General features: G+C 39.1%; 1 protein-coding gene across 2 annotated transcripts; it reads left to right on the forward strand.

Moving 5' to 3' along the window:
- The first annotated feature begins 387 nt into the window (after positions 1–387).
- LOC113544903 (M-phase phosphoprotein 9) lies at positions 388–24,597 on the forward strand. 2 transcript variants are annotated; one of them, XM_026943971.3, is made up of 24 exons: positions 388–498; positions 2,628–2,869; positions 4,053–4,200; positions 4,668–4,757; positions 5,296–5,726; positions 5,942–6,086; positions 7,653–7,725; positions 8,017–8,120; positions 9,167–9,289; positions 10,196–10,455; positions 12,493–12,642; positions 12,818–12,905; positions 13,772–13,987; positions 14,181–14,228; positions 14,314–14,378; positions 14,488–14,589; positions 15,802–15,909; positions 16,326–16,477; positions 18,303–18,470; positions 19,139–19,259; positions 19,579–19,667; positions 21,077–21,258; positions 22,662–22,730; positions 23,583–24,597. In XM_026943971.3, exons 2-24 carry the CDS (start codon positions 2,664–2,666, stop codon positions 23,682–23,684), a joined length of 3,240 nt encoding a protein of 1,079 aa, XP_026799772.3. In that variant the 5' UTR covers positions 388–498; positions 2,628–2,663; the 3' UTR covers positions 23,685–24,597. The 2 variants fall into 2 exon arrangements, with proteins under 2 accessions (XP_026799772.3, XP_026799773.3); XM_026943972.3 differs by lacking the exons at positions 22,662–22,730; positions 23,583–24,597 and having other exon boundaries at positions 19,544–19,667; positions 21,077–21,248.
- The last annotated feature ends 1,804 nt before the right edge of the window (positions 24,598–26,401 follow it).

Here is a 26,401-nt window from a genome sequence, read left to right on the forward strand (position 1 = left end):
CAATAATGCAGGAGTCATAAAATAAACATCTATAATAAAATTTGTACTAAATATAGGTTGTCTAAGACTTGCATAGTACTGTATACATACATATATATATATATATATATATATATTATTAATATTATTATTGTATTATTCAATATTTAACAAACTACTATATGTATTTTTTTTATATATATTCATTGTTTTTTATTTTTATTTTATTATTTCTTTCTTTTCCCCAAGGCCAGAGTTTACATAAAGCCCTCCAATCAGAGCTACTGTTGTGTTCTTGAACGTGCTGAATGTGGGTTTTTCCACCAATCACAGAGCAAGAGAGAAAAATCGAATTTTTCTTTTGACCAATCGCATCGCCCGTTTCGGAACCCATTCAGCAAATGGCGTCCCGCGGCGCACTGTGTGCCGTTGGTGGGCGGAGACTAAACGCTGTGCTGCGGGCGAAGAGGCGCAAAAGCGATACGTCAAAATGGGAGAAGTGATGATACAAGTTCCCAAGTGAGTGTGGAGAATTTCATATTTACAACCTGGCACCATGAACCTCGGCTGCTTTTACTCCGAGCTGCGGCTGGAAATGTTGCTGCAGCTGCAAAGCTGATGTGTGTCGCGTATCAGTCTCTGTAGCAGCGGCTAGCTAGCGTTAGCCAGCAGGAAGTCTGTTTGCTAGTTAGCTAGCTAGCAAGCTTTGGGCCGAATCCCAAATTTCTTTCAATTTCCTCTGTATGCGCACTACGTAGGGATGAAATAAGAGTTCCCGACCTTGTCTAGTGTTCCATATATATCCAATAGGGAGTCATTTGGGATTCATCCTTCGGCGCTTTGCTTGTATGCACCTGTTTAGCTCATATGAATGAGGCGATGCTTCTGTTAAAGAAATAGCAGCTTTAATGAGTTATGGAGCTTCCTTAAGATTAGCAGATGATGAGTATTTGAATGAATAATGTTTATTTTAGTTCTTACATCTTTAATACAGAAAAAAACTCTTGCTTTCAAGGAACATAAACTGCTTTTAGGTGCCTCAACAATCTTAATATCTAAAGATATACTTTGTCCTTTTATTAATAACAGAGCTAGCATATGGTTTTAAAGGAAACCTCCACCCAGAAACACATGGAATATGTATATGTTGAGTTATTTGTGATGTGTTTAGTTGTTGTGGTGCTAATTTGGAGGTTGGTGCTGTGTTCTTGTTATTCCTGTGAGAAGTGAGCAGATTTGTGCCGTGATGACGTCACATGGAGACATTACTGGAGCAGTTACAATGGCATTTAAAAACATTTCAACCATCTCAATTATCAGAGTCAGGTTTTGGTCTTAGCTCCATCAGTGTTCAACGTCACAATAACGTGAAATACGATGTAGAAGTGGTGGAGACGTTGGTGCAAACATTGGACTCGAAGTTCAAGAATGCAGGGTGGCCATAGAGTCCTGCAGAGATGACATATTTTCGTAGGCCGACCCGAAAGTTAGCATCCCCCAGATTCCCTCGACGAAAAGCAAATAGGATTTTTCCATTTGGTTTTGGATTATTGCAGAAAATAAACTCTGTGATTGACAAAAGACTGACTATAAACGAACTACACCGTGGTCACATGACTTCAGCGTCTCTACCGCTAAGCCTCCAACTCTTTCAGTCTTTATTTAACAACATTTTGTTTGTTTCTGTTTGGCGTGATGACGTTTAATGTCCCTGACAACCCCTGTAGTCCCATTCATCCACTTGTTAGCAACTGTCTTTTTCAAGACATGTAAAAGCTTTTACAAAAAAAAATCACGAGTGGGGTATTACTGATGTATTTATGTTATAGAATAAAACATGAAATATCTTGAGCTTGTGTTCACCACAGACCTTATTTCAAGCATTTAACCAAAAACCCATTGATTTCGGGAAGATGGAACCGGAAGTGAAAAATGCTAACTCATGTCCGGGTTTTAGGACTCCTTCCTGCAACACTCTACATGATACAGTTGTGCAGAGAACTGACTCTGTAGTTAGCGATTTAAGAGATGTCGAGCGCAATGACATTGACGGAGTTATTAGCATGAAAATTGTAGCTTTGGAACCTGATCTGTGTGAGCAGAGTGTATAGACGAGGAGGTGAGAGAGCTGGACAGACTAAAGGAATAAAGCGCCGCTGCATCGCTCTCTTTAGGTGGAGATGAATTTCCACTGGCAGGAAGTCGAACACCATTGTGGGTAATGCAGAAACCCGTTAGCCAAAAATGTCCGGTCAGGATTTAATCATAATATAAGTCTTTAATATACAATTAAAGATCACATATTGATTATAAATATTGTTATACAATACATTGACTGTGATTTTTTTTTTTTTAATACACGATACTGATCCAGTATTGACTTCTTCTAGTAGCCAAGTCTGCTCTCTGTGAGGTTACGTTGTCAAATTATTTGAAGGTACAACAGCGGCAAGCTTTGTGTCCTGTGCTAATTAAAGATCTGCGACGGGTCAGTGGACAAAATTGGAAAATATATCAAATGTAATTCCCTACTGATTTTTGCTTATCCTGGTTAAATTCTGCCAGACACTATTCTCTTGTAACCTGTTGTAATGTTATTTTACTGCTAAAGTCGTTTTTTTTGTGCTTTTTTTTTTTTTCTCCAACAGATCTCGCGTGCACTCGTCTAGCCAGGCTGCTTAAGCATGTCCACAGATGACAGCATCTCAGAGGACGTGTCTAGCTCCGTGGCACTGAGCCACGACCACACGAGCCCCAATGGCGGGAAGGAGAGCGAGGCCTCCGTGGTCTCCTCGGCAGACACGGTGTCGGGCCTGGCTCTTCCCGAGGAGGCGGGCGTTATAACTCGACCCTCCAGCACACCAGCATGCACCATTTCCAGCAAAATAAGGTCTGCGGTGTTAAACTGTGGTATTTTCATTCCCAGGTTATGATGAGAAATGAGGGATTCTTCACACAGTCTTGAGAGACCAGTGATGTTTGTTCTGGGTGGTAATGTGTGTGAGCTGATGTGTTTGTTTAGCATTTTCTGTCCAATACCCTCGAGTACGCTGGCCTACAAATTACCCACAACACAAAACAAAACCAGACGCAGATTAAATGCCCTGTAGAATGTATATGTCCCGCCCTCTGAGGGACAGCTCTTCAGTAGCAGCTCGTTAGCAGCACACATGGCTCGTCTGCACACTTTTTGGCTAACGGTGGCAACCCTGTGGTCCAACACCATCGGCACTGCTGACAGTCAACCTTCACTCAAACGAGTACGGCATAATTCCAAAACACACAGCATGTCGTCATCTAGGAGATCATCTCCATTAAAGGGGTTTTAGGATTTCGTTCTGGGTTTTCAGAATGTGTTTTGTGTTTTGGGACTGTTTTGTTTTTGGGATTTTGTCTTGTGGTTTCAGATTGTTTTGTGTTTTCAGATTTTGTTTTGTATTTTGGGATTTTGTTTTGCGTTTTGGGATTTTGTCTTGTGCTTTGTGTTTTTTTTGTGTGTGTTTTAGGATTTTGTCTTGTGGTTTCAGATTGTGTTTTGTTTTTAGATTTTGTTTTGTGGTTTCAGATTTTGTTTTGTGTTTTGGGATTTTGTATTGTGCTTTGTGATTTTTATTTTTGTGTGTATTTTAGGATTTTGTTTTGTGGTTTCAGACTGTGTTTTGTTTGTGGATTTTGTTTAGTGTTGTGGTCGTTTCATTTTGTGTTTTCAGAGTTTGTTTTGTGGTTTCAGATTTTGTTTTATATTTGGGATTTGTGATTTTTGTGTGTGTGTGTGTGTGTGTGTGTTTTTGGATTTTGTTTTTGTGGTTTAGGATTATGTTTTGTTTTTGGCTGTTGTTTTGTGTTTTCAGATTTAGTTTTGTGTTGTCATTGTTCTGTGTTCTGTTTCGGATTTGGTTTTGTGTTATTGGATTTTGGGCTGTGTTCGGACTTTTTGTTTTGTAGTATTTTTGTTTTGTTTTATGGTAATTTTGGTTTGTATTATTTGATGTTTTGTGTTGTGGTTGTTTTGTAGTGCTATCTCTTATACACTGTAATTTAGGCATGTTTTTTTTTTTCCCTCCCAACGACAGGAGTCTGTGTCTCAGCGGCGCTGAGGAAGAGTTCAGCTCAGGGAGAAGCCTGCCCTTCATCAACCCCAGTTCTTTAGAGACGCTCCGAGCGTTGGTGCACGAGATCCAGAGCAGCGAGACGGACCCTGAGATCTGGAAGAACTGTGAGGTGCTGAAAGTCAGATTAGCTTTGCAGTTTTGCTTGTTTGGTGATTTGGAGGCAGTGAGTTACTCAGGTTTCTAGGTCATCATTTAGAGCTTCCCCAAGGACTCCTGATGAGCGAGCAGCAGTTGTGAGAGAACACACAGCTGATCCCATCCCACAGGCTCCGAGACGCCACAAGTGACATGACATTAAAATGCTGCTGCAAATGCCATTTCAAAAGGCACTCATTCCCAGAGAACGTGCCCAGTTTTTTTATTTTCTCTTAGCTTGTTCACTCAGCATGGCCTGCCTGATTTATTTCACTAAATCAACACTGAACATAAACATAAGAAGGGAGTTACAACAAATGTATAAAGGGTTACAGGTTTTATTTTGGATTGTCCCTTTAACACTAACATCTGTGTGTCCGTGTGAAAATATCCAAGTGTATATAATGACATGTCGTCATTGGGTTGTTTCTCTCCAAACAGGGCAGGTGGCTACACCTCTTTCAGCTGGTGGAGAAGCAATACCAAGAACAGATTCTTGCTCAGCAAGAACAGTATCAGTGCCAAATACAGGTCAGTTGTAGGAACTGGAATCATTGCTAACAGTTTGCAGCATATGTTTCTTTCTTTATATATTTGGCTGCAAGTGTATCTTTGCTTGAATGAGCCCTCTGTAAGCTTTAGTGTGGAATTATTCGGCGCTTTCTCCTGCTCTGGGTCACGGTGGATCTGGAGCCTATCCCGGGAACACTGGGTGTGAGGCAGGGCATCACACACACACACACACACACACACACACACACACACACATTTGCACACTCATTCACATTTAGAGGCAAGTTAGTGTAGCCAATCCACCTACCGGCGTGTTTTTGGGAGGTGAGTGGAAACCAGAGAACATGGAAGAAACCTACAGACACAAGGAGAACTTGCAAACCTGAGGATCGAACTGGGGACCCTGGACAGAATATGTAAACACATGCAGAATACAAATAGAAAAAATTAAGTAGAGAACAGAGACACTTGGTTCATTGCCCCTTTTTTTTTTTAGTTTACAGACATAAGACATACTAACAAAAAACATGCTGATTACGCTGTTCTTTCCTCGCAGCTCATTCAGGACGAGATCAAAGCATTAGTGCAGCTACAGAAGCGGCAAAGCGGTGCACAGTCGAACCCCTCGGGCACAGGCAAGACGTTGGAGCCTCCAGCGGCCCTGGAGAATGAAATCCAGGCTTCTAGCCCCTCAAAGGTCACGGCTAACCCTCAGGAGAGCTCAGACGAGGGCCTGGTGACTGTCCAGAGCAGCGGCTATGGCACTCTGTCCACCTGGGAGCCTGGAACAACAACGGGGAGCCTGGAAGGGAAGGACGAGGTGCCCTGCTCACGGAAAAAGCAGGACAGCAGCATTTCACCCTCCCTTTTGGCTAAAACAAGGGGGCAAGACGGTGTAGCAAACAGGACTATGTCTTCTAATAATTCACCTCACACAACTTCCTCAAGTGTGCCAAATCTTCTTGCTGACAAGCAGAGACTAAACAGGTGGGAAGCTTTTCAGTGTGAAACATTTCTTTTTTTATTTGTGCCAAGTTACTTAAAGCAGAACACCATTATTGAAATTTAGGAGACAGAATAAAAAAACAAAAGAAAGAAATAAAGATGTACAGTTTGTATAATTACTACTAGAAGGTTAAAGTGGTTCTGATGTTCTGATATTGTGATCTGTATTTTTCATGCGTGCTGTTACATCTTTCTAGTCAACCACTGACCTCCTGGGCCCAGAGGCAGAAACACAGGCAAAGAAAAAGCAAAACGGCACAAACCCGCTCGCCGCAGATGGAGGGGAGAGAAGAGGGCGGGTCAGGTGGCTCTCCTAAGGAACACATGGAACATCTGGATGAAGTAAGCGACAAATTTTAGAATAAAATTTAATTCGTTTGTTTCCCGACCCCCAATTGTATACCCAGGAGAAGTCCGTGCTGTTAGTGCGTTTTGCCTACAAGCTGCTTTATTTAAGTCAAAATCTTTTCAAATCTTTTCTGACAAACGAAAATCACCAACTAAAAGTTGCTAGTAGAAGAGCATTGTCTATTTTTGTATTGGTCAATAAAATACAGTTACTTTTGTCACTTACTTCCTACATTTCAAAAGTACAATCTTTATTTACTACATTTTCAAACACTACATCACTTGTCTCTATAATGATATATCATATACATAGATCTAAATTCCTAACTAATCTCCCTGCTGCTGCGTATACTTTATATTTATCAAGGTAGTTTGTATTGTTACAGCTAGCTATTAGCATTCAGCTCGTTTGTAGCGTTAGATTAATGCTGCGTTTGACTTCTCTCAGACGTCTGAACTTGGAATTACGTCATTGTCGACCTCTGTGCGTTTGCGCTACAAATTGGGGAAAATAACATGGACAGCAACAATCTTCACTCCTCAAAACAGTGAACTGTATAGTCAGTGTTAGATTTAACAAACAAACGCGGTATGTTGTTAGAGCAAAAGCGAATACTAATATATGCAGCATAGCTCTTTTCAGAGTGAAGAAGCGCTACTTTGTTTACTGTTGATGCTGTGCTGAACTCGGGGTCGAGCAGACAATCAGGAGTTCCAAGTTGAGGGGGCATCACAGATAGCTGAATAGCTTGCTGCTAACAATTTCACAAGTTGAAAATGACGCCATTCAAACCTGCAAATTACATTTTACAAGGCAGCGTATGTCTCTATGTTGACTGATCTAAAGCAAATACTTGTATATACAGCATAACTCATTTAAAAGTTAAAAAAAAAGTGTTACTTGGTTTATTGTTAATCCTGTGAACAGCCATGTTGATTTGAGGTCACTTGAGGTCAGAAAGTCGGAGTTACGAGCTCTAGTCAAATGCAGCATTACTAGCATGCTAGCTAACATTCAAGAGATTAGCAATTGTTGTTAGATTGCCTGAAGTAATAAGATGGCACTAATTTGCCCTCAGCAACTAAAGACACATCTTTTTCTTTTATGAATCTTTCTTGTGCTTTTACGTTAATACTTTCAGTAAATGTAACAATTTATACATTTCTATTTTGGTGAATTTAAAGCTATACTTCAACTTTTTAAAGCGTATTTATTAGATGAATAATTGCACGTTGACTTGAGTAAAGAATTTGGGTACTTTCGCCACCTTTGGTCAGTATGAAAGTTTAGACGGCAGGAACTACAGCCCAGTGACTGAGCTACTGGTGGTCTGGGAAGTCAGAGGAATGATACAAATATTAAAAACATGCTGCTATATGTGAAAAAATCTGTTAGAACTCTTTTCAGCGCATCACGTGGCATCAAAATGGCATCATGTGGCTGAGTCACCTTTTGTAGTCACATACCTATACAGTAACGGTGTGTAATTTTTAAATCTGGGTCTGTGTGTACAAGGCTGTCTCGTCTGAGTACTGTTTTGTGTGTGTGTGTGTCTTCAGTTAGGACGCAGTGCAGTCTACTCAAGCCCTGCTGCCCTGAAGAGAAGCGACAGCCTTGTGTCAGAAGCCTCAGGTAATTATTACGTCATGACTCTAGCTCTGTTTTCTGACAGTACCTGACCATTTTAGGAACAGATTTAATCTGTGAATTTATCAGATGGGTACTTCTGTTCAAAAGCAGTAATAATAACATCATGACCTGTCATGTGGATGGTTTTATTTCTGTAATGATATTAACATTGATTCTAAAAAATGATCCCAATGCCACAGTGCTACCCAATCTTGGCGTTTAGTCCAACTTGCCAACAATTTTAGCTGCTTACGTTTATTGTTTTAATGCAGTATGCATTCTCATGTCTTTAAGGTCTGACCTACTGGAAGCTGGAAGAAGGCGAGCTCTACCACCCTCTACCAGACAGCTTTGAAAACAGCTCTTTCCTGCTAATGCAGGATGTTAATCTGAGCCAGGTACATATGGAGTAGGATCCTCACCAAACAGCAAAATTCCCTGTATTTATTTTCTGTCATAATGTCATTTTGTCACCATGTTCTATTAACCTTTATTAATAACATTTGTACATCAATTCTAGTGATCTGTGTGTTGTCTCACACAGATTTATCTCTAATTCAGAGCTTGCTGAGTTATTATCTAGCTAGCAAATGACATTCTGCTCAGCATGTTGCATTATGTTAACTTGCTAAATTTAATCATTGGAATCATGTCTGGCAACGTACATGCACAGCTGAGTGCAAAAGTTTGCATACCCTTAATAAAGTTGGGGTTCATAATTATTATAACAACTTAAAACCTTTTAATTAAACAAAAACACTTTGATATCTTTTAAAACCTTTCTCAAAGCAAGCTATTTGAGTTTGAGCCTGTTTTATAATTTTCATGCCCTAATAAGACTTAACAAATTAAGCATGTGTTAGCTGTTCTAAGTAGAAACCTTAATGAGGCAGATTCACATAAACAAACTAGAACATGTTATATTTTATAGTTAAACTGTAAAACAGACATATAAACTTTGCATGAATGTGTGACTGCTAAGTAAGGAATAAAAGACAGTATGCGGTTTCCTATAACAGCATATCCCAAAGTGTTTATTCCTCTTATAGCACAACAGTTGTATGTCAGACAACTTAAAGTACAGTTTTACTTCTCAGTGCTATAAAGAGCTGACATCAGAGACTCCTTCTATAAATGTTAAATAAACATCTCCTTACAGAAAGCTCCATCATAGTGTTAGATTATGCGTGACTAAAATTTTTTCACATTGTCATGGAACGTTTGTGAACAAATTCCAGTGAACAGAAGTAGAAAAAGCCAGTATTGTGTATGTTGAATATTAGTACATGCCTAATTTTAATAAGCTCTACATCTGTTGATTGATTAATAGTGATTCTTCTTTCTTTTTGATTTTTTTCTTTTCTTTATTTTGTGCGTATTTTTGTACCAGGTGCTACGTTGTCCTGAGTGTTTTTAATTGTATACCTGTGTTTTGCGTATGCAGCCTTTAGAAGATGAGGCACGACTGTCCCTGTCTCTCAGAGAGATCTACCAGAGCAAGCACAAGGTGGATCCCAAAGGCCAGGAGTGGGACTCCTTAATCAACTCTGATGCATCTTCACCTCAGGTGACCACTGAGGCAGTTTACATTCCAGTTGCACCTCTGTTATTAGGCTTGTATGCATCTTGAAATTTGAGCAGCATTTCTATTTTAGACTTCAAATATAGTCCATTAACCAACACATCTCATCTGACATTTGCTTCTTTAGTTTAGTTCTGGGAGCTGTGACGCAGTTTACATACCAGTTTACACAGAAGTAATAGAAATATAGCTTCTGTGATTACAAATCCATACACCGTAAATATTTGCAACCCGATGGTCGTGGGTTCGAGTCTCAGGTCCGGCAGGGATTGTAGGTGGGGGAGTGAATGACCAGTGCTCTCCTCCACCCTCAATGCCACGACTGAGGTGAGACCCTTGAGCAAGGCACCGAACCCCCAACTGCTCCCCGGGCGCTGCAGCAAAAAAGGCTGCCCACTGCTCCGGGTGTGTGTTCACGGTGTGTGTGTGTTCACTACTGTGTGTGTGTGTGCACTTGGATGGGTTAAATGTAGAGCACAAATTCCGAGTACGGGTCACCATACTTGGCCACACGTCACTTCACTTCACTTAATGTGGTTCACTAATGCGAAGGCTTCTTCCAAGACACATGAAGCCAGGTAGCTACATCTTAACATACTTGCATAACATACTTGGAGGAAAGCGCTATCTGCCCTCTTCTGCATACATGAGCTCACAGATAGAGAGAGAGAATGCCATCCCTCCCACCAAAAAGCACAGACAATTGTTTTCTCTAGAATCCAGGCCACCTTCATCTCTAGTTTTTACTTGTAATACTCCTCAATTGATAAATGCATTCTGCAGAAATGTGTGCATTTGATTGTTTCAGTTTTGTAATTCAGGAAGCTTTTACTGGAAGAAGGAGTGCCTCATGTCATTAGAATCAGACGTTCTATCCTTCCTGTGGTGCAGGTGCTGACTCTGGACCCCGGGGCTCACACGAGGCAGTCAGAGCGTACGTCGGGCTTCACGTCTCCCTCACGCTTCAGCAGCCCCTCCTCGCCCATGTCACACACCTCACACACTGTTCCTCGAGTATACAGTGAAGACGAAGGCAGCCGCACAGCCACCATGACACTGCAGGCCACGGGCTCGTCTGTGCATGAGCCACGCCCAAACAGCAGGAAACTGGAGGCTTCGGCTTCACTAGACGACCCCGTGGTACTCTCATTGTAAGAATCATTCCTCCCGAACATGAGACGATAGATAGATAAATAGATAAATTTCAGCTTTCGTTCCTTGATATTTAAATTTAGATCCATTAAACAATTTAGAACATGGCACCTTTGGTGGTAGACTATCCAATTTTTTGGTGAGCAAAAGTATAGGAACAGATAGTATTAGAGTAAATTTAATAAAACTGACATCACCAAACTGTTGCATTCTTTTTTTTTTTTGTGATGCTTTTCCGGGCTTGTACTGCAGCTTCTTTCAGTTGTTGTTTGTTTTTGGGGGTTTCTCCCTTCAGCCTCCTCTTCAGGAGGTGAAATGCATGCTCAGTTGGGTTAAGGTCTGGTGATTGACCTGGCCAGTCTAAAACCTTCCACTTTTTTCCCTGATGAAGTTCTTTGTTGTGTTGGCAGTGTGTATTGGGTCATTGTCTTGCTGAATAATGACGTTCCTCCCAATTACATTGGAAGTATTTCTCTATAAATTGGCAGACATAATGTTTCTGTAGACTTCTGAATTCATTCTGTTGCTACCATCATGAGTTACATAATCAGTAATGATTAGTGAGCCCGTTCCAGAAGCAGCCATGCAAGCCCAAGCCATGACACTACCTCCACCGTGCTTGACCGATGAGCTGGTATATTTTGGATCATGAGCAGATTGTTTCTTTCTCCACACTTTGGTAAAGGTTAATCTTGATTCCAGAACTTTTGTGGCTCATCTCTGTATTTCAATTTGTGAATTCCAATCTGGTCTTATGATTCTTACTACTGATGAATATTTCGCATCTTGTGGTGGTATAGCCTCTATATTTTTGCTCTCAAAGTCTTCTTCAAATGCTGGATTGTGATATCTTCACCCCTGCCCTGTACATATTGTTGGTGATGTCACTGACTATTGTTTTTGGGTTTTTCTTCATAGCTCTCACATAGTTTCTGTCATCAACTGCTGTTATTTCCTTGGCTGATGTGTTGGATGTCTGGTTGTTAGCACACCAGTGGTTTCTTTCTTTTTCAGGATATGGCAGATTGTTGTATTGGCTATGCCCCAATGCTTGTGCAATGGCTCTGACTGATTCTCCCTCTTTTCTCAGCTTCAAAATGGCTTGCTTTTCTCCCATAGACAGCTTTCTGGGCTTCATGTTGGTTTATCCTTTTTAACAACAAATGCAGTCTTCACAGGTGAAAACCAGGGCTCAAACCAAGCATAGACATTCAGAGCTATTAATTGTTTAAAAAAATCAATCTAACAGGTCACACATGGACAACAAGAAACACCTGATAGTCACATGCTCCACTATTTTGATCGCTTGTAAAATGGGTGGGTTCAAACAAAAGGTGCCAGGTTCTGTATTATTTAATGCATATAGATCAGGAATATCAGGAAGTGAAAGCTGAAATTTTGATCCATCGTCTCATATTCATCTTTTAGTCTCAAACCAAATGTCTTCAATGTATAGCAAAAATAAACAAATTGGACTTGCTGTTCCAATACTTTTGGAGGGGACTGTATATAAACATTAAATAAATGTCTTTTTTTCTGTGGTGTGTTTAATAAATTTAGCATCTACTTTATCTTGAGAAGGTGCTTCACCTTTGGCCTAATTTACATTAAATCTGTAGTTTGGAGATTGTGAGAATTGTATGTGGAGGTTCTGATTTTTTTTTTTAGAACAAAAGTATGAAGATATCACCATACACTTGGCTAATTGGTGGTCAGAAGCCTTCATTACATTACATTACAAAGCTACATAACCAAAATTTCTGGGATTGCACATGCCTTAGATGATGCATTAGATGCATTTTTCTCCAAATCTCCCATGAATTTGGTGGCAAGTTGGTTTAGACTTTAGATTTTATTGATAACTGCAGCCTGGCCTCTGTTGCACGTATTATTATAATGCACTGCAGGTAGAACATTCTAATCTCAAAGGCAAAAAGGCCTACACAGATCAAACCTATTTTTGAGCTAAAACTTTATGATATCAAAGTCGTGCAGGATTGTTACCTCCTCCACTAACCTGCTTGGCTTTGTTCCAGGCTGAGACAGAACCTGAGGGAGAAGCATGCACGGCACATAGCAGACCTCCGAGCCTACTACGAGTCAGAGATCAGCGCCCTGAAGGAAAAGCTAGATTTGGTCAGTTTACCCCTGGACATGGAGAAAAGCAACCAGATCCTGCTAGAACGGTCAGAAACCAGACATAATTGCCTTTTTTCATTTCTGACACATTTTCTACTTCTTTTTGGATTTTATTTTTATATGCAGAACCTAAGCACTTACTCAGGGGGTTGTTTTTGGGGTAATTACAGTGACTGGCCCCGTATCAGTCACAATATTTCTGTGTTTGATGGCCACTAACAGGTGTGAACACTTGGAACGGGCTCTTACAGAGGCGAGTATGCGCATCAGAGAACTGGAGAACAAGAACCGCCACCTGGAGAGACAGCTGGTAAGAGTCATAATTCTCCTCCTACATAACTCTCCTCCATAATGGACAGATTTGAGCTGATGCATTATGTACAATGATGAGATTGTTCAGAGACACCTGATATAGTAATCTGGTAATTATGTCCAGAAGGCAGTGTGACTTGCTTTTCACTCAAATAGTAATTGAATATGAGTGTGGATACTGGAAATTAGGAATTGTCTTTATAAAATTTGTATAATCAAACATTACCTAATCCTTAATGCAGCATTGTCTTAATCCTGAATACCTCAGTTACCTAATCCCTAATGCAGCATTGTCCTAATCCCTAATGCAGCATTGTCCTAATCCCTAATGCAGCATTGTCTTAATCCCTAATGCAGCATTGTCTTAAGCCTGAATACCTCAGTTACCTAATCCCTAATACATTGTCCTAATCCCTAATACAGCATTGTCCTAATCCCAAATACCTCATTGCCTTAATTTTGAATGCCTCATTTTCCTAATCCCAAATACCGCACTGATCGCATCCCAAATACCGCATCGCCTTAATTTCGAATAATCCTAAATACCGTACTGCCCTAAACGTAAATGCCACAATGTCCTAATCTAGAATGCCCTTTTTGCCTAATTCTGAATACTGCATTGCCGTAATCCCAAATAATACATAGCTCTAATCCTAAACATCACATTGCTCTGTTCCTAAATGCCACATTACCCTAATGGCCATATTTCAGATTATTCTTTGAAGAATTTGTTTAATAAAAACCACATAAAGACTACTTAAAGTATGAAACATTAGTGCTATTGGTGTGTAAAATGCACAGTTTAAAGTGAAGTTTAAAGTTTTTTTTTTTTTTTTAAATATTTTTTTTTATACACTGGTTCAGGCGGAGTGGCCCGAGCGCTACGATGCAGCCAGTTCAACGGTGAAAGCTCTGCAGCAGCGTCTGGAGGAGAGCAAGCAGAGCAGCAGGGAAAAAGACAACACCATGAACAAGCTGAGGAGCCGCCTGCGCCAGCTGGAGGAGGCTGTACAGAACGCCTGCAAAGAGGTGGACGAAAAGGAGGCGCGCATGAAGAAAGAGCACAAGATGCTGCAGGATGTGAGCTCAGTCTTTGTCTCAGTTGCACTGATTTTATATCACCTAAGTTTTTATGTCCTGCCAATACATAGCATATATTTTTTAATAAAGCATTACTATAAGGATATATGACTGTCTAGCTTATATTAAGCATTGTGTGCTTTAGTTTGAGACTGTCTGATGATTGTGTGGGAATTTTTTTTCTCCATTTCAGCTGCTTCAAGAGTATGACTCATTAAGAAAAGATCATGAAGGAGTGAAGGTAATATTTAAATATTTATATATTTCAATATTCTTTAAACAGCCAAAGTAAAAATGAGCAGGATAAATCTATATTTTTTTTCCAGGACAATTTGGTGTCAACTGAAAATAAACTCTTTGATGCTAACGAACAAATAGCAGAACTGAAGAGGTAAGCGTCAACTCTTTCTTACTCTTCATAATTGATCACTTATGAAGAACAGGCTTGAAAAAAGGAATAAAGTGGACTTGTTTGTAAATGGTAAATATTTTTTGTCTAGGATCATTTCCAAACTGGAAGCACAAGTGAAGCAGCTGGAACATGAGAACATGGCTAAAACTCGCCAGGCTTTGCACAGCCACTTGCAGAGTTCAGGAGCTGGGTAAGAGCTTCAGTCCATGCCTGCTATTCAGTCAGTTAAATAATACCAACATGGATAAGAGTTCTTTCTCAAAACAACCAGTACGTATACACTGCATTCATGAAGCATTCAGACCCCTTCATTTCCTCTTTTTCTGATGATGCAGCCTTAATATAAAGTCTTTAATTTGCAGGAAGCAGTAATTAAAAGGAAAAAACAGGTTCTCACCAAGCTTTGTAAATTTATATATATATATATATATATATATATATATATATATATATATATATATATATATATATATATGTACATATAGAATTGACCCGTGACATCGAGCTCAGGTGCATCCTGTTTCTGTTGATCATCCCTGAGATGTTTGTACACTTTATAAGTTTCTACATTATGTGTGTGTGTATATACACATATGTACAGTACTGTGCAAAAGTCTTAGGCACCTTATTTTTTTTTGTACAAACGTTGTTATAGATTTTTATTTTATGACTTGTATATTACTGATTCAGTACAAAAACATTTTAGATTTCCAAACATTAGTTTTCCAGCACAAAATTAAATGTTACAGAAAAATGTTTGTATGTCAGTAAAGAAAGCAGCGTATTATATAAGAGACACTTTGCAGACAAAAATACATAATGAAGGCTGCTGGGTTTTGCTGCAAAAATAAGAAGCAAGTGTGACAGTCAAAGTCTCCAGAAGAACTGTGGCTGCTTCTGCAAAATACTCAGTAACACTTACAGCTCACTTCCTTATAAAACTGCACTAATTGTACCTGAGACTACTATTTATTTTAAAGCAAAGGATCGTCACACCAAATATTGAGTTTGTTTCATTTATTACTGTTTACTGCTCTTTATAGTATTTTTTGAATGTAGAAACATTTAGTTTCACTAACATTCATTTTGCACAGTACTGTATGTATAAAAAGTAGTAACGTTAGTGTATATAGTAACATTTTCATAGTTACTGTATTTACAGTAATCCCTATACTAAATGCTATTGGTGTCATCAGTAATTATGGCTGCACAATACAGACAAAATACAACACTGTAGGTAATTAGTGTATAGTGATACTTATAATATTTATAGAGGCTTGCAAAAGAGCACACATGGGTAAAATTAGTGTGCATGTTCTTACCCCCCTCTTCCTGTTGAATACAAATGGGAACGAAAGTACATTCTTATATATTTACTACTGCCGACCAAATTCCCTTTCAGCTTATTCCACCATCCTGATCTTCTACTTTCACCAAACAAAAGGCAGCGTGATGTGGAATGCAGCACAAAGAATCTTGGACTTTCAGAGAAAGGAGGATTAGGAAGAGGGTACGGCATTAATTACTGCCATATCATTGCTTCATTAGATCTACGTTAGTAAAAAGGTTTGATTTAAAATACAGTAAGTACTAAATGTAGTAACGTAGCCTTTTCTTACAGTGTTAATTTGTTGTATCTGAGAAAAACAGTTTTGGCTTCGAATTCATCAAAAATGAGTAAAATATATTTTATCCAGTGCAACTTTCAGGCTGATAGAGAGGGCCTGAAGGTATTTAGTGATAGTGCTGCTGTGCTGTTCCACACAGCAGAATTTATTTCAGTGCTCAGTGCTAATGCTGGAATGGCTAACAAGTAATGAAGACCAATCCAAACAGAAGAAGCGCCCAAATTGTATTCTGTGATGATATTCTGTGCCTTGCATGGGGCAACACTCCACTAACGTGACCTGCCACTTCCCCTCCTAGCCGCCCTTCACCTACGGAGAGAGAACAGACAGACGAGGAGCCCACACGGAGAGACGTGTCACTTTCCCCCATGATGAAGGCTCTGATTCAGCTGGAGGACACCAAAGCCACGGAGGGGCGTGCTCTGACAAAAACCCACTGCAGCTCTCCTAGTAAGACACACATGCTTCACAATCGCTTGTGCTGTGTGTAGTCAGATGAACAGGTCTTCCAAACTGTTAAGGCTCAGTTATACTTGCTTTTAACTACATGAACGTGTAGCTGTTTGTGAGTGCAGTAAATAGATAATAATATCAATATAATAACGGAATTACATAACCTAATATAAATAGGACAAATAATATATGCTGAGGAAGTATAGTAGAATGTATACTTAGAGGAAGTATGAATAGATACTGAATATGTACATAGTACATGCAAGATTTTAAGAGGTCTATACAATATTATACACAGTATATTGCAGTGTCAGGGTGGACAAATCACTCGTTCACTCGATCACTTTTTGACTTTCTGCAAAACAAAATAATTCATTTGGAATGTAGCTATGTGAATAATACATTATATGACCAAAAGTATGTGGACACCTGACCATCACACCCATATAGAGGCTTTCCCCAAACTGCCGCCACAAAGTTGGAAACACAGAATTGTCCAGAATGTCTTTGTATGCTGTACAGTTAAGATTTCACTGGAACTAAGGGGCCCAAACCTGTGAACAAAGTGAACGAAGTGAGGTCCATAAAGACATGGTTTGCAAAGATTAGTGTGGAAGAACACCTTTGGGATGAACTGGATTGCCAACTACATGTTAAGCCTTCTCGCTCACTAATGCTCTTCTGGCTGAATGGGCAAATCTCCAAAATCTAGTGGAAAGTCTTCCCAAAAAAGATAGAGATTATTATAACAGCAAAGAGGAACTAAATCTGGAATGGGATTTTCAGCAAGCACATATGGGTGTGTCCACAAACTTTTGGCCATATAGTGTATCTTTTATGTGTTAGCATGTTGAGTATCTTATAATGAGAAAATTATAATGATCGCAGACTTGTTCATTTCTCCGCACTTAACTAGCTAACTAGTTGGCTGTACATTATTTATTTATGACAGCTATTACTTTTTAGCCTGAGCAACCACATGGGAGGTTTTATATGTCCGGTGGGCTAGCTAAAAAATTTTGCGCATATATTTATGATTTGCCTACCCCGAAGTGTGATATCAGCATTGTGCAATGATACAGTAATTTGTGCACTGTTGTACAAATACAGAATGTGATAAGGGTTTCAGGCAAAAGTGCCAAGTGTGTGCTGTAGCTAATGAGGGCCACTGGGGAAAAAGCTGTTTATGTGACTGTTTTTTTTTTACATTTGAGTGCTCTGGGGCTTCTGCTCAAGGTAAGATGCTGTAACATCTGATGTCCACACTAAAAGGGGTTTGTGACCATCTTGCCAGCTCACTTTCTGACCCTGGTGTCCTATTTCTCAAACGAAGAGATTATAGTTGATCTGGCTATGATCATGCATATCTATGCATATCTGTAGGACAAAATGAAAAGTATTTAATAGAAACAAGAGCTTTAGTGTATTCGGGTTTACTGATGTTCCTTCAGCATAAGTAACAAAAATGGCCAAATTGCATACGTTAAGATTTTGTTGTAAAAACTATTTATTTTTATTTTTTTTGCAGTTTTGCATTGTGCAGTTCTTTTTCTAAATGTGATCTAATTGTTTTTGCCTCATCTTTTAAACATCTTTTTCAACTATTTTTCTGTTGATTTTGGACCACGTCCCGGGTCCAGGGAGGATGCAAACTTTTGCCCTCTGCTGTATGACCCATTGATGCATTCACTTTGTTGCGGTCTAATTGTATGCATTGCAGGATTAGGAAGGAGAAACAAAGTAGCCGTTGTGGACAGTGTAAGAGCTATTGATGGGGAAACTCAATACATTTATTTAATGTTTGTTTGTGTGTGCGTTGCAGGGTTAGGAAGCAAGAGACCCACAGTTGCATTCGTGGACAGTATTAGAGAACCTTTAACAGAAAGAGGTGAAACTGTGCTTCGAGCTCAGAGAAGTCTTTCTCCAGAGGGCCATCGCTCTTCATCTCTTCCCGCCAGAGCACAAAGAGCAGGTCCTCCATCCACACCGAGTAAGTAATCCATGCCACATTGCTGAATAATCTATAAACAGATTGTTATTCAACTGAAGTTAGACCAAAGTCAAAGAGATCAGTTTTAACATTTTAACATTCAATCAATAAACTGAATTTAAAAAAAAAAAAAGAAAAATTCTAATTGAAAACTCTACAATGCCCCAACCCTTCCTTGGTAAAGCCGTGTAGCATTTTTTTAAAAGAAGTAGAGAGTGTGTTATAATAGCAGTGTTGTTATTCACAATGTGAATATCTCGGGTGTTTTATTGCTTGTTTCCAAAGTAAAGAAAAAAAAAACAAAAAACTATGGATTTATATATTTTTAACAGATTTTCTTAAAAATATATTTTACAGTCTAAATGATAAACTTGACACAGGTTCAGTCACTGAAAGAATTAGTGTTTTAATTGTCCACCTAGTGACAAGATAATTAAATGAATAAATGAAAAACAGTACCTCACAAGGTGGTACATATGACAAATAATAAAAAGAACACATTTCTTATTCTCCTTCACTGTTATTTAGCAACACATGATCAATGAAATGGTACAGGTTTGTTTAAAAGAACAGCTAGGTGTAAGTTAGATGTTTGGATTGAGAATGTCATCAGAAGCTGACTGTTAAAGGTATTTCCTCTTTCGGTGTTTTACTTGAAATTATTTTAGCAAAGAGAGAAACTCTGCTTTATCCGCTCTCGGCAAAGTCCAGTCCCAAGCGATGCCCGACAGAGAATGTATCCACCGCGTTCGGTCGTCCCATGCATTGCCAACAGCACCTGCATAACAGGTATGTGCACAGTTTAACGTTGTTGTACTGTCAATATATATACTGTGTATGTGTGTGTATATATACACACACACAGTTAGGTATTTGAGTGTAATTAATTTGGGTTAAGTATTTGAGTGTAATTGTGTCACTGTCCAAATACTTATGGACCTGACTGTGTGTAATATATATATATATATATATATATATATATATATTACATACATACATTTATATATACATATATTTATATTTACTATGAACAGCATCTTATTGGCTCAAAAGTTAACTTATCAGATTTCCAGGCTTTCTGTAGGAGTTGGTCTTTCTGTGGTTTCAGGTTTGATTTGCACTTTGATCAAACGGGTTTCAGCTCATCGCTGCCGTCTCGGCGCAACTCGAGAACAAGACTGCAGTTCATGCCAGAAGGTAGTTTTGTTTTTGCAAACATAACATGATTAAACATGGTTAAATATTTTATTAAAACAACATACAGCAACACAAAGATCATTATAACAGTAATATCAAATACAAATACTCTTAAGGCCTAGTCCCTCTGGACTCTAATGAATTTGTTGATGTTACTGTCTCACTGAAAATAAAAATTGGTAACATTTTTCAGTTCTACAAATGTGAAATTACAAACATGGAATAGAAATTGCTTCTTTTTCCAATTTATGCTTAAGATTATTGCTAAATGTTTAACAGTTATACTACAGTGCTGTTGATTAATTTTCTACAGCAGCAGCTCTGACAGTAGTGCCGGCTGCAGAGAAGAAAACAAGTTTATATTAATGTCCTCGCTTTACTATGATTCTATTACTATTACTTTATTACACTATTATTACACTATTATGCTCCACATAATCTAAGACTATTAAATAAACCGAATAAAAAAAACCCTTGCTATTATTTAGCACAGGAAAACTTTTAATCATTGATATGGAAGGAAGAACTGAGAAAGAGAACCTATGAAATTAATGACTATCACTGCTATAATGCAAACTGGTAAGAAGTGTGATCTGTTCTTTAATTAATAGAGATGTAATTGCTGTGGTATACAAATTGCTTTGGGACATACTGTTATAAGAAAACATCACACTACCCCTGTCATTGATAATTCTCCTATAACAGTATGCTATGTGCTTTATTCCTTACTTCAGGGGTGCTCATTACGTCGATTGCGATCGCAAGACAACCACTGCTCGATCTTCTTACTAGATCAGTGTAGAATCCCAGTGTGTGAGTGTGGAGGAAGACTCGGGAGGCAGGCGGAATTTTTGCCGAGCTCCGGACTCTAGTTTATTCAGTCTGCACTTTTCAGCACAGTTTAAATACTCAAAAAGAAAGTTCACGGCACGTGGGTGTGTCTGCGTGCGTGTCTCCCAAGCTCCGCCAACTATATCGCACTCTCTCTCTGGTTATGACAGTTACTGAATGCACAAAGAGACACAAATAAGTAGACTGGCGGTAATAAGACACAGGTGAGAATCATCACGCGCTACCTGCGGGTTCGACCCGCCTCCTCTCCGTCCACCACTGACGCTTGACCACGCCCCCACTGCTGTATACTACTTTTGCGATTTCTTTGAATGAAAATTGATTGCATAACATTATTTGAATAAAAACAAATCCCTCAGAATAAATTCTCAAACTCCAAATTTAGAGTGTACGTACATATTTTACATTACCATAATAATAATATGAAAAAGTAGATCTCTTGTCGTAGAAGTGTGAGCACCCCTGCCTTACTGAACACTAATACATGAGTAGGAAATGTGTTATGAACCTGCAGAGAATGACTATGTCCTTACTACATTATGAACACTTTTCCACAGTTAAAACTCAGACCAGCTCGGCATCGGCACAGGCTGTAGAGAGCAGTGAATCTGAGGAGCAAGAGGTTACAGACCAAGACCTACTGACCCATGACCATGAGGATGAAATCATCCTCCCTCGCGTTCAGTCTCTAGCTGACGCTGAGAAGCTGTTCGATGAGCTCACGCAGGAGAAACAGCAGGTGAGCCTGCTGTTTTTCCTCATTTCTGGCTTCCTTTGTGCTGCGCAATCAGAAAATCGTCTCTGTCTATCTCTCTCTGTCTCTCTCTATCTCTACTGAGCTGGGATATTTCTTGCCCTGTGTGTATGAATGGGTAATAATGTTTTGAAAGCTGTCTGTGGATTTTAAGGATTAGGACACAGCAACTAATATAGCACATGGCAACTAATTCAAAATAACACCATGGCCTTTGCCGTTTATTTGCCCTTGATTGGGTCAGTCAGATTTTAATCAACATGACATAACAGCACAGCCGGCTGGTATAAATGGGCCTCTCTTTTAAGTAAAGTATGGCAGCAAAATAAGGCTCAGTTTTTGGCATCCACATCATCTTATCTGCTGTTAATAAATGAGTTAAAGTGGATTGTTTTTTTTACTTTTGGGGAACCAAGAGGAAGAACACCACCAATGGTCGTAAGTAAAACATATATAGACTGGTGTGAAGAAGAGGCTGGGGCTGATTTCTTTCAAGCCCAGACTGTAGATTCACACAGCCTATCAGTAACAGTCATGGCATCTACCCACTAGATTTCATTTGTTTAAATCTGCTTCTCTGTCACATCCGTAAAATATCATTATTAGTGATTGAGAAAGCACAATAAACATGCATGAGAGGTAGAGTACTTTCTCGATCATGGATTTTTCAATATGTGTTTAGAGAAGAAACTAGAAGTAAAAAAGAAGGGGGGAAAAAAGCGAATTACGAAGCGTGTTTCAGTGTGTGTTCCTGTTTGTATACGCAATAGTTGTATGCCTATATTGAGAACCCATTCTATAAGGTGCATCCATAATAGTCACAGCAACCTATTGATAGGTGGTAGATTTTTTTTTTTTATTATTCTTCAGTATTGTGATTGGCCGTCACATGTACCAAAAGAAATGGGAAGCGTTCCAAAGAGTTTCATTTCCATCCGCTAATATTTAATGCGAGTCCTTCAGAGCTGTCTGAGAGGTTTGCTGTTAGTGAAGAGATTGTTTTTGTTCCGTTAACCTTTCCCCAACAATCTGGTGAGTGGCACAGTGTTACAGCTCCCTGTGCCTGGTTAGGCTCAGGCTGAGATATAACACATGGCCCGAAAGAACATCGGCACGTCTCACCCACCGGCTCTCTGTCTTCAGCTCCGTGGCTTCAGTCCATCTCAGCACATCATCTCTGTACATTTCCCCTACATAACCTGCTAATTCTGTTCTAGTTTATAATCTCTAATTTTAGCCCAGAGTCTTCCCTCTTGCCTATTAAAGCTGAGAAGTGCTAATTCAATGCTATGTTGTTCCAGCTGTCCCCCATCACCGGCTGCTTTGTTCATTTTCTGAATGGTGTGATGCGCCAATGTCAAAATATTTATTTAATTTCTTTCCCACAGATCGAGGCAGCACTCAGTCGTATTCCTGGGGCTGGAGCCAGGGTCACCTTGCAGACCAGGCTGGATCAGGTACACATACAGTCAAGTGCTAAAACCTGAACAAGACATAGTAACAAGATGGTCCAAAAAATAAGTTACAAATAGAATATGTTTATGAATAAAACATCACAGGGTATGCTGTTGTAGGAAAATAATCATCAAGTGGACGTGGAATTATTGTTACCACCAGTTGATTATTTTCCTACAACAGCATGTCTGATGCATTGTTTTATTCCTCTTATAAAACAATTTACCAATTATTGTATTTTTATTAATTAAAGAATGATACATCATGCTTTTTATCTGTTTATAATTGCATATAAAAATGTAAAAATTAGACTTATAAACAGTCAGCAGTCTCTCTTTTTTTCTCTCTCTTTTGAAGTTAATAGGACAAAAAAATATAGCTTGTTATGTTATAGAGAAATGGGAAAGTGCAAAATCCTAAAGACTGTCCTGTGGCGGAAAACCTGCTGACGATTATAAAGCACTGACACTGGAGACTCCTTCCATAAACGTTAAATAAACATCTCCTTACAGAAAGCTTTATCATATCAACAATTATACTTGCTTTGTTAATGAGTTGTTAATGAGTTGTTAATGAGGTATTACTATAGAACTGCTAACATCAAGATGAACACATTAATATAAACCTGTGATTTTTACAGTAGGGACTGCTGTCAGAGCTGCTGATACAGAAAATTAATCAACACCTTCTGACCAATCAGAATCGAGAATTTTACAGCACTGCAGAATAAATGCTTTGCCATTGGGGGATGCAGACTTCTGCACTGAACTGTTCACTTTGCTATTTATTTTATTTATGATATATTACCTTTGTTACCATGAACCATGTTTATTAAAATGTTTCCTGTTCTTTAGGCGTCATTAGAGAACCGGTTGGAAAAAGTGAACCGTGATCTGGGATCCATCCGTATGACTCTGAAACGATTCCACATTCTCCGCTCCTCTGCCAACATATAGCGAGTAGTCGCTTTCCTCTTCTAAGGATCGTGAAAGGTTTTTGACTGGGACACAGGACACTTCCATTGTACATAAAACAATGTTCAATATTTCTACTTTTGTTATGTTAGGATATTTTTTATGTTTATATGATATGTTTTAATACGCAGTACAGAAACTGATTTTTAAAGTATATTTTAATACATGGATTTGTAAAAAAAAAAAGAAAAGAAAGAAATGTACTTTTTTATGTCATGAAAGTATGTTGTATGCTTCACTCATTCAGGTTGATTTTTTTTTTCTTCCATTTTGCTGCTGAAACAATGAATGGCAAAAAAGTTCATTAGAACAGGACATTTACAGTGTTGTGTTTTTTTATCTCTTTTTTTTTTTTAAATTTTTTATCAGCAGTTCATTTTGCTGTTTATTTTGAAATTCTTTTTTAAATTCCAGTTGTACTTTTGTTTTTTTGTTTATTTATTCCTTTTTATCCAACAGGTTTTATATTTTTGTTTTTTTTTTTGTTGTGAGCCATTTTGATTCCCCTTTTCCTGTGCAAGATGTGAATATTTTATAATACATCAAATAGATTTTAGTTACCTTTATATGTAATTTCATGAAGGATCGACCAACGCTCTCACACTTGCATTTTCTCTTTCTCTCTTTCTTTTTTAGACATTCCACACATTACTTTTATTACCTCTTTCCAAACCATATCGATTGTTTATGCACTCCTTTACAAGGCATAACTTCGACACTTTGAGATGTTCGTGCCACTTAGAACAGAATGCCTTTGTAATGCATGGAAAATTAAAATAATTTAAAATTATTTAATTCTCATGAATTAGGCTCGTTCATTCCCTGTAGATCGCTGGATCACTATTTACTCTTGCACCACATACCTCAATAAAAATATTTCAAAATGCAAAACCAACTGTTGCAGAAAGTCAGTCGTCACAGTTTTGTGTTAGAAAGATGGGAATTGAAATCAGAGCTCTGCCGCAGAGTCGCTGCTGCGGCCCTTGAGCGATGTCCTTAAAGCTCAACTACTCAACTTTGTTATTGGATTGTATTCTGCCTCAGTTCTAAGATGCTTAGCTTTTTCCAAATTAATAAATGTGAATGCTGGTCTTTACGCTGCTGAAGTGATTTGTGGGGCTCCTAGTAATAGGATTTTAAAATACTTTTATTGACCTACAAAGTATTAAATGGTCTTTGGCCTAAATATTTCAAGGAACTTATTAAAGCTTATCCTGCATAGCTCATTCAGAAGACTAAAGCTTTTTTAGCAGGAGAGTTTTATAGCATAGCTAAGGTGGAGTAGCTTGTTATTGTCAAAAGTGCAGAAATACTTGGTCAACACCGCAAATTTATTTGTTTACTTCAGTTTCTTGACATGCTTTCCTTTTGTGATTGCTTTTATTATAGATAGATAGATAGATAGATAGATAGATAGATATTGTCTCTCTCCCTCCCTCCCTCTCTGATCAGCCATAACATTAAATCCACTGGCAGGTGAAGTGAATAACATTTGATTATCTCGTTACAATGGCACCTGTCAAGGGGTGGGATATATTAGGCAGCAAGTGAACAGTCAGTTCTCGAAGTTGATTTGTTGGAAGCAGGAAAAATGGGCATGCTTAAGGATCTGAGCGACTTTGACAAGAAGCAAATTATGATGGCTTGACGACTTGGTCAGAGCATCTCCAAAACAGCAGGCCTTGTGGGGTGTTCCACATGCAGTGGTTAGTACCTACCAAAAGTGGTCCAAGGAAGGACAACTGGTGAACTGGCGACAGGGTCATGGACTCCTAAGGCTCATTGATGGAAATGATAGATGATATGATAGAAAGGTGTCAGAACACACAGTGCATCGCCGCTTGCTGCATATGGGGCTGTGTAGCTGACCCCTGTCCACTGCTGAAAGCACCTACAATGGGCACGTGAGCATCAGAACTGGACCATGGAGCGATGGAAGAAGGTGGCCTGGTCTCATGAATCACATTCTTTTACAAAATGTGGATAGTCGTGTGTGTGTGTGTGTGTGTGTGTGTGTGTGTGTGTGTGTGTTGCTTACCTGAGGAAGAGATGGCACCAGGATGCACTATGGGAAGAAGGCAAACCAGCGGAGGCAGTGTGAATCTATGGGCAATGTTCTGCTGGGAAACTTTGGGTGCTAGGATTCATGTGGATGTTACTTTGACACGTACCACCTACCTAACCATTGCTGCAGACCAGGTACACCCCTTCATGGCAACTGTATTGCCTAATGGCAGTGGCCTCTTTCAGCAGGATAATGCAACCTGCCACACAGCAAAAATTGTTCAGGAATGGTTTGAGGAACATGACAATGAGTTCAGGGTGTTGACTTGGCCTCCAAATTCCCCAGATCTCAATCTGATCAAGCATCTATGGGATGTGCTGGACAAACAAGTCTGATCCATAGAGGCCTCACCTCACAACTTATTGGATTTAAAGGATCTGCTGCTAACGTCTTGGTGCCAGATACCACAGCACACCTTCTGTCTTATGGAGTCCATGCCTCGATAAGTCAGAGCTGATACACACACACACACACACACACACACACATACAAACAGGGTGTCCCAAAAGTCTCCATACATAGAGGACTATGTTTGCCAGCACCACGTCGGTTGTGCCTTCGTCAGTGGATATTCATAGACGTCCACTTCTGTGCTGGTCCGCAACACTTCCAGTCTTTTTGAATTTGTTAATAG

Source organism: Pangasianodon hypophthalmus, chromosome 17 (assembly GCF_027358585.1).
Source record: "Pangasianodon hypophthalmus isolate fPanHyp1 chromosome 17, fPanHyp1.pri, whole genome shotgun sequence".
NCBI lineage: Eukaryota > Metazoa > Chordata > Actinopteri > Siluriformes > Pangasiidae > Pangasianodon > Pangasianodon hypophthalmus.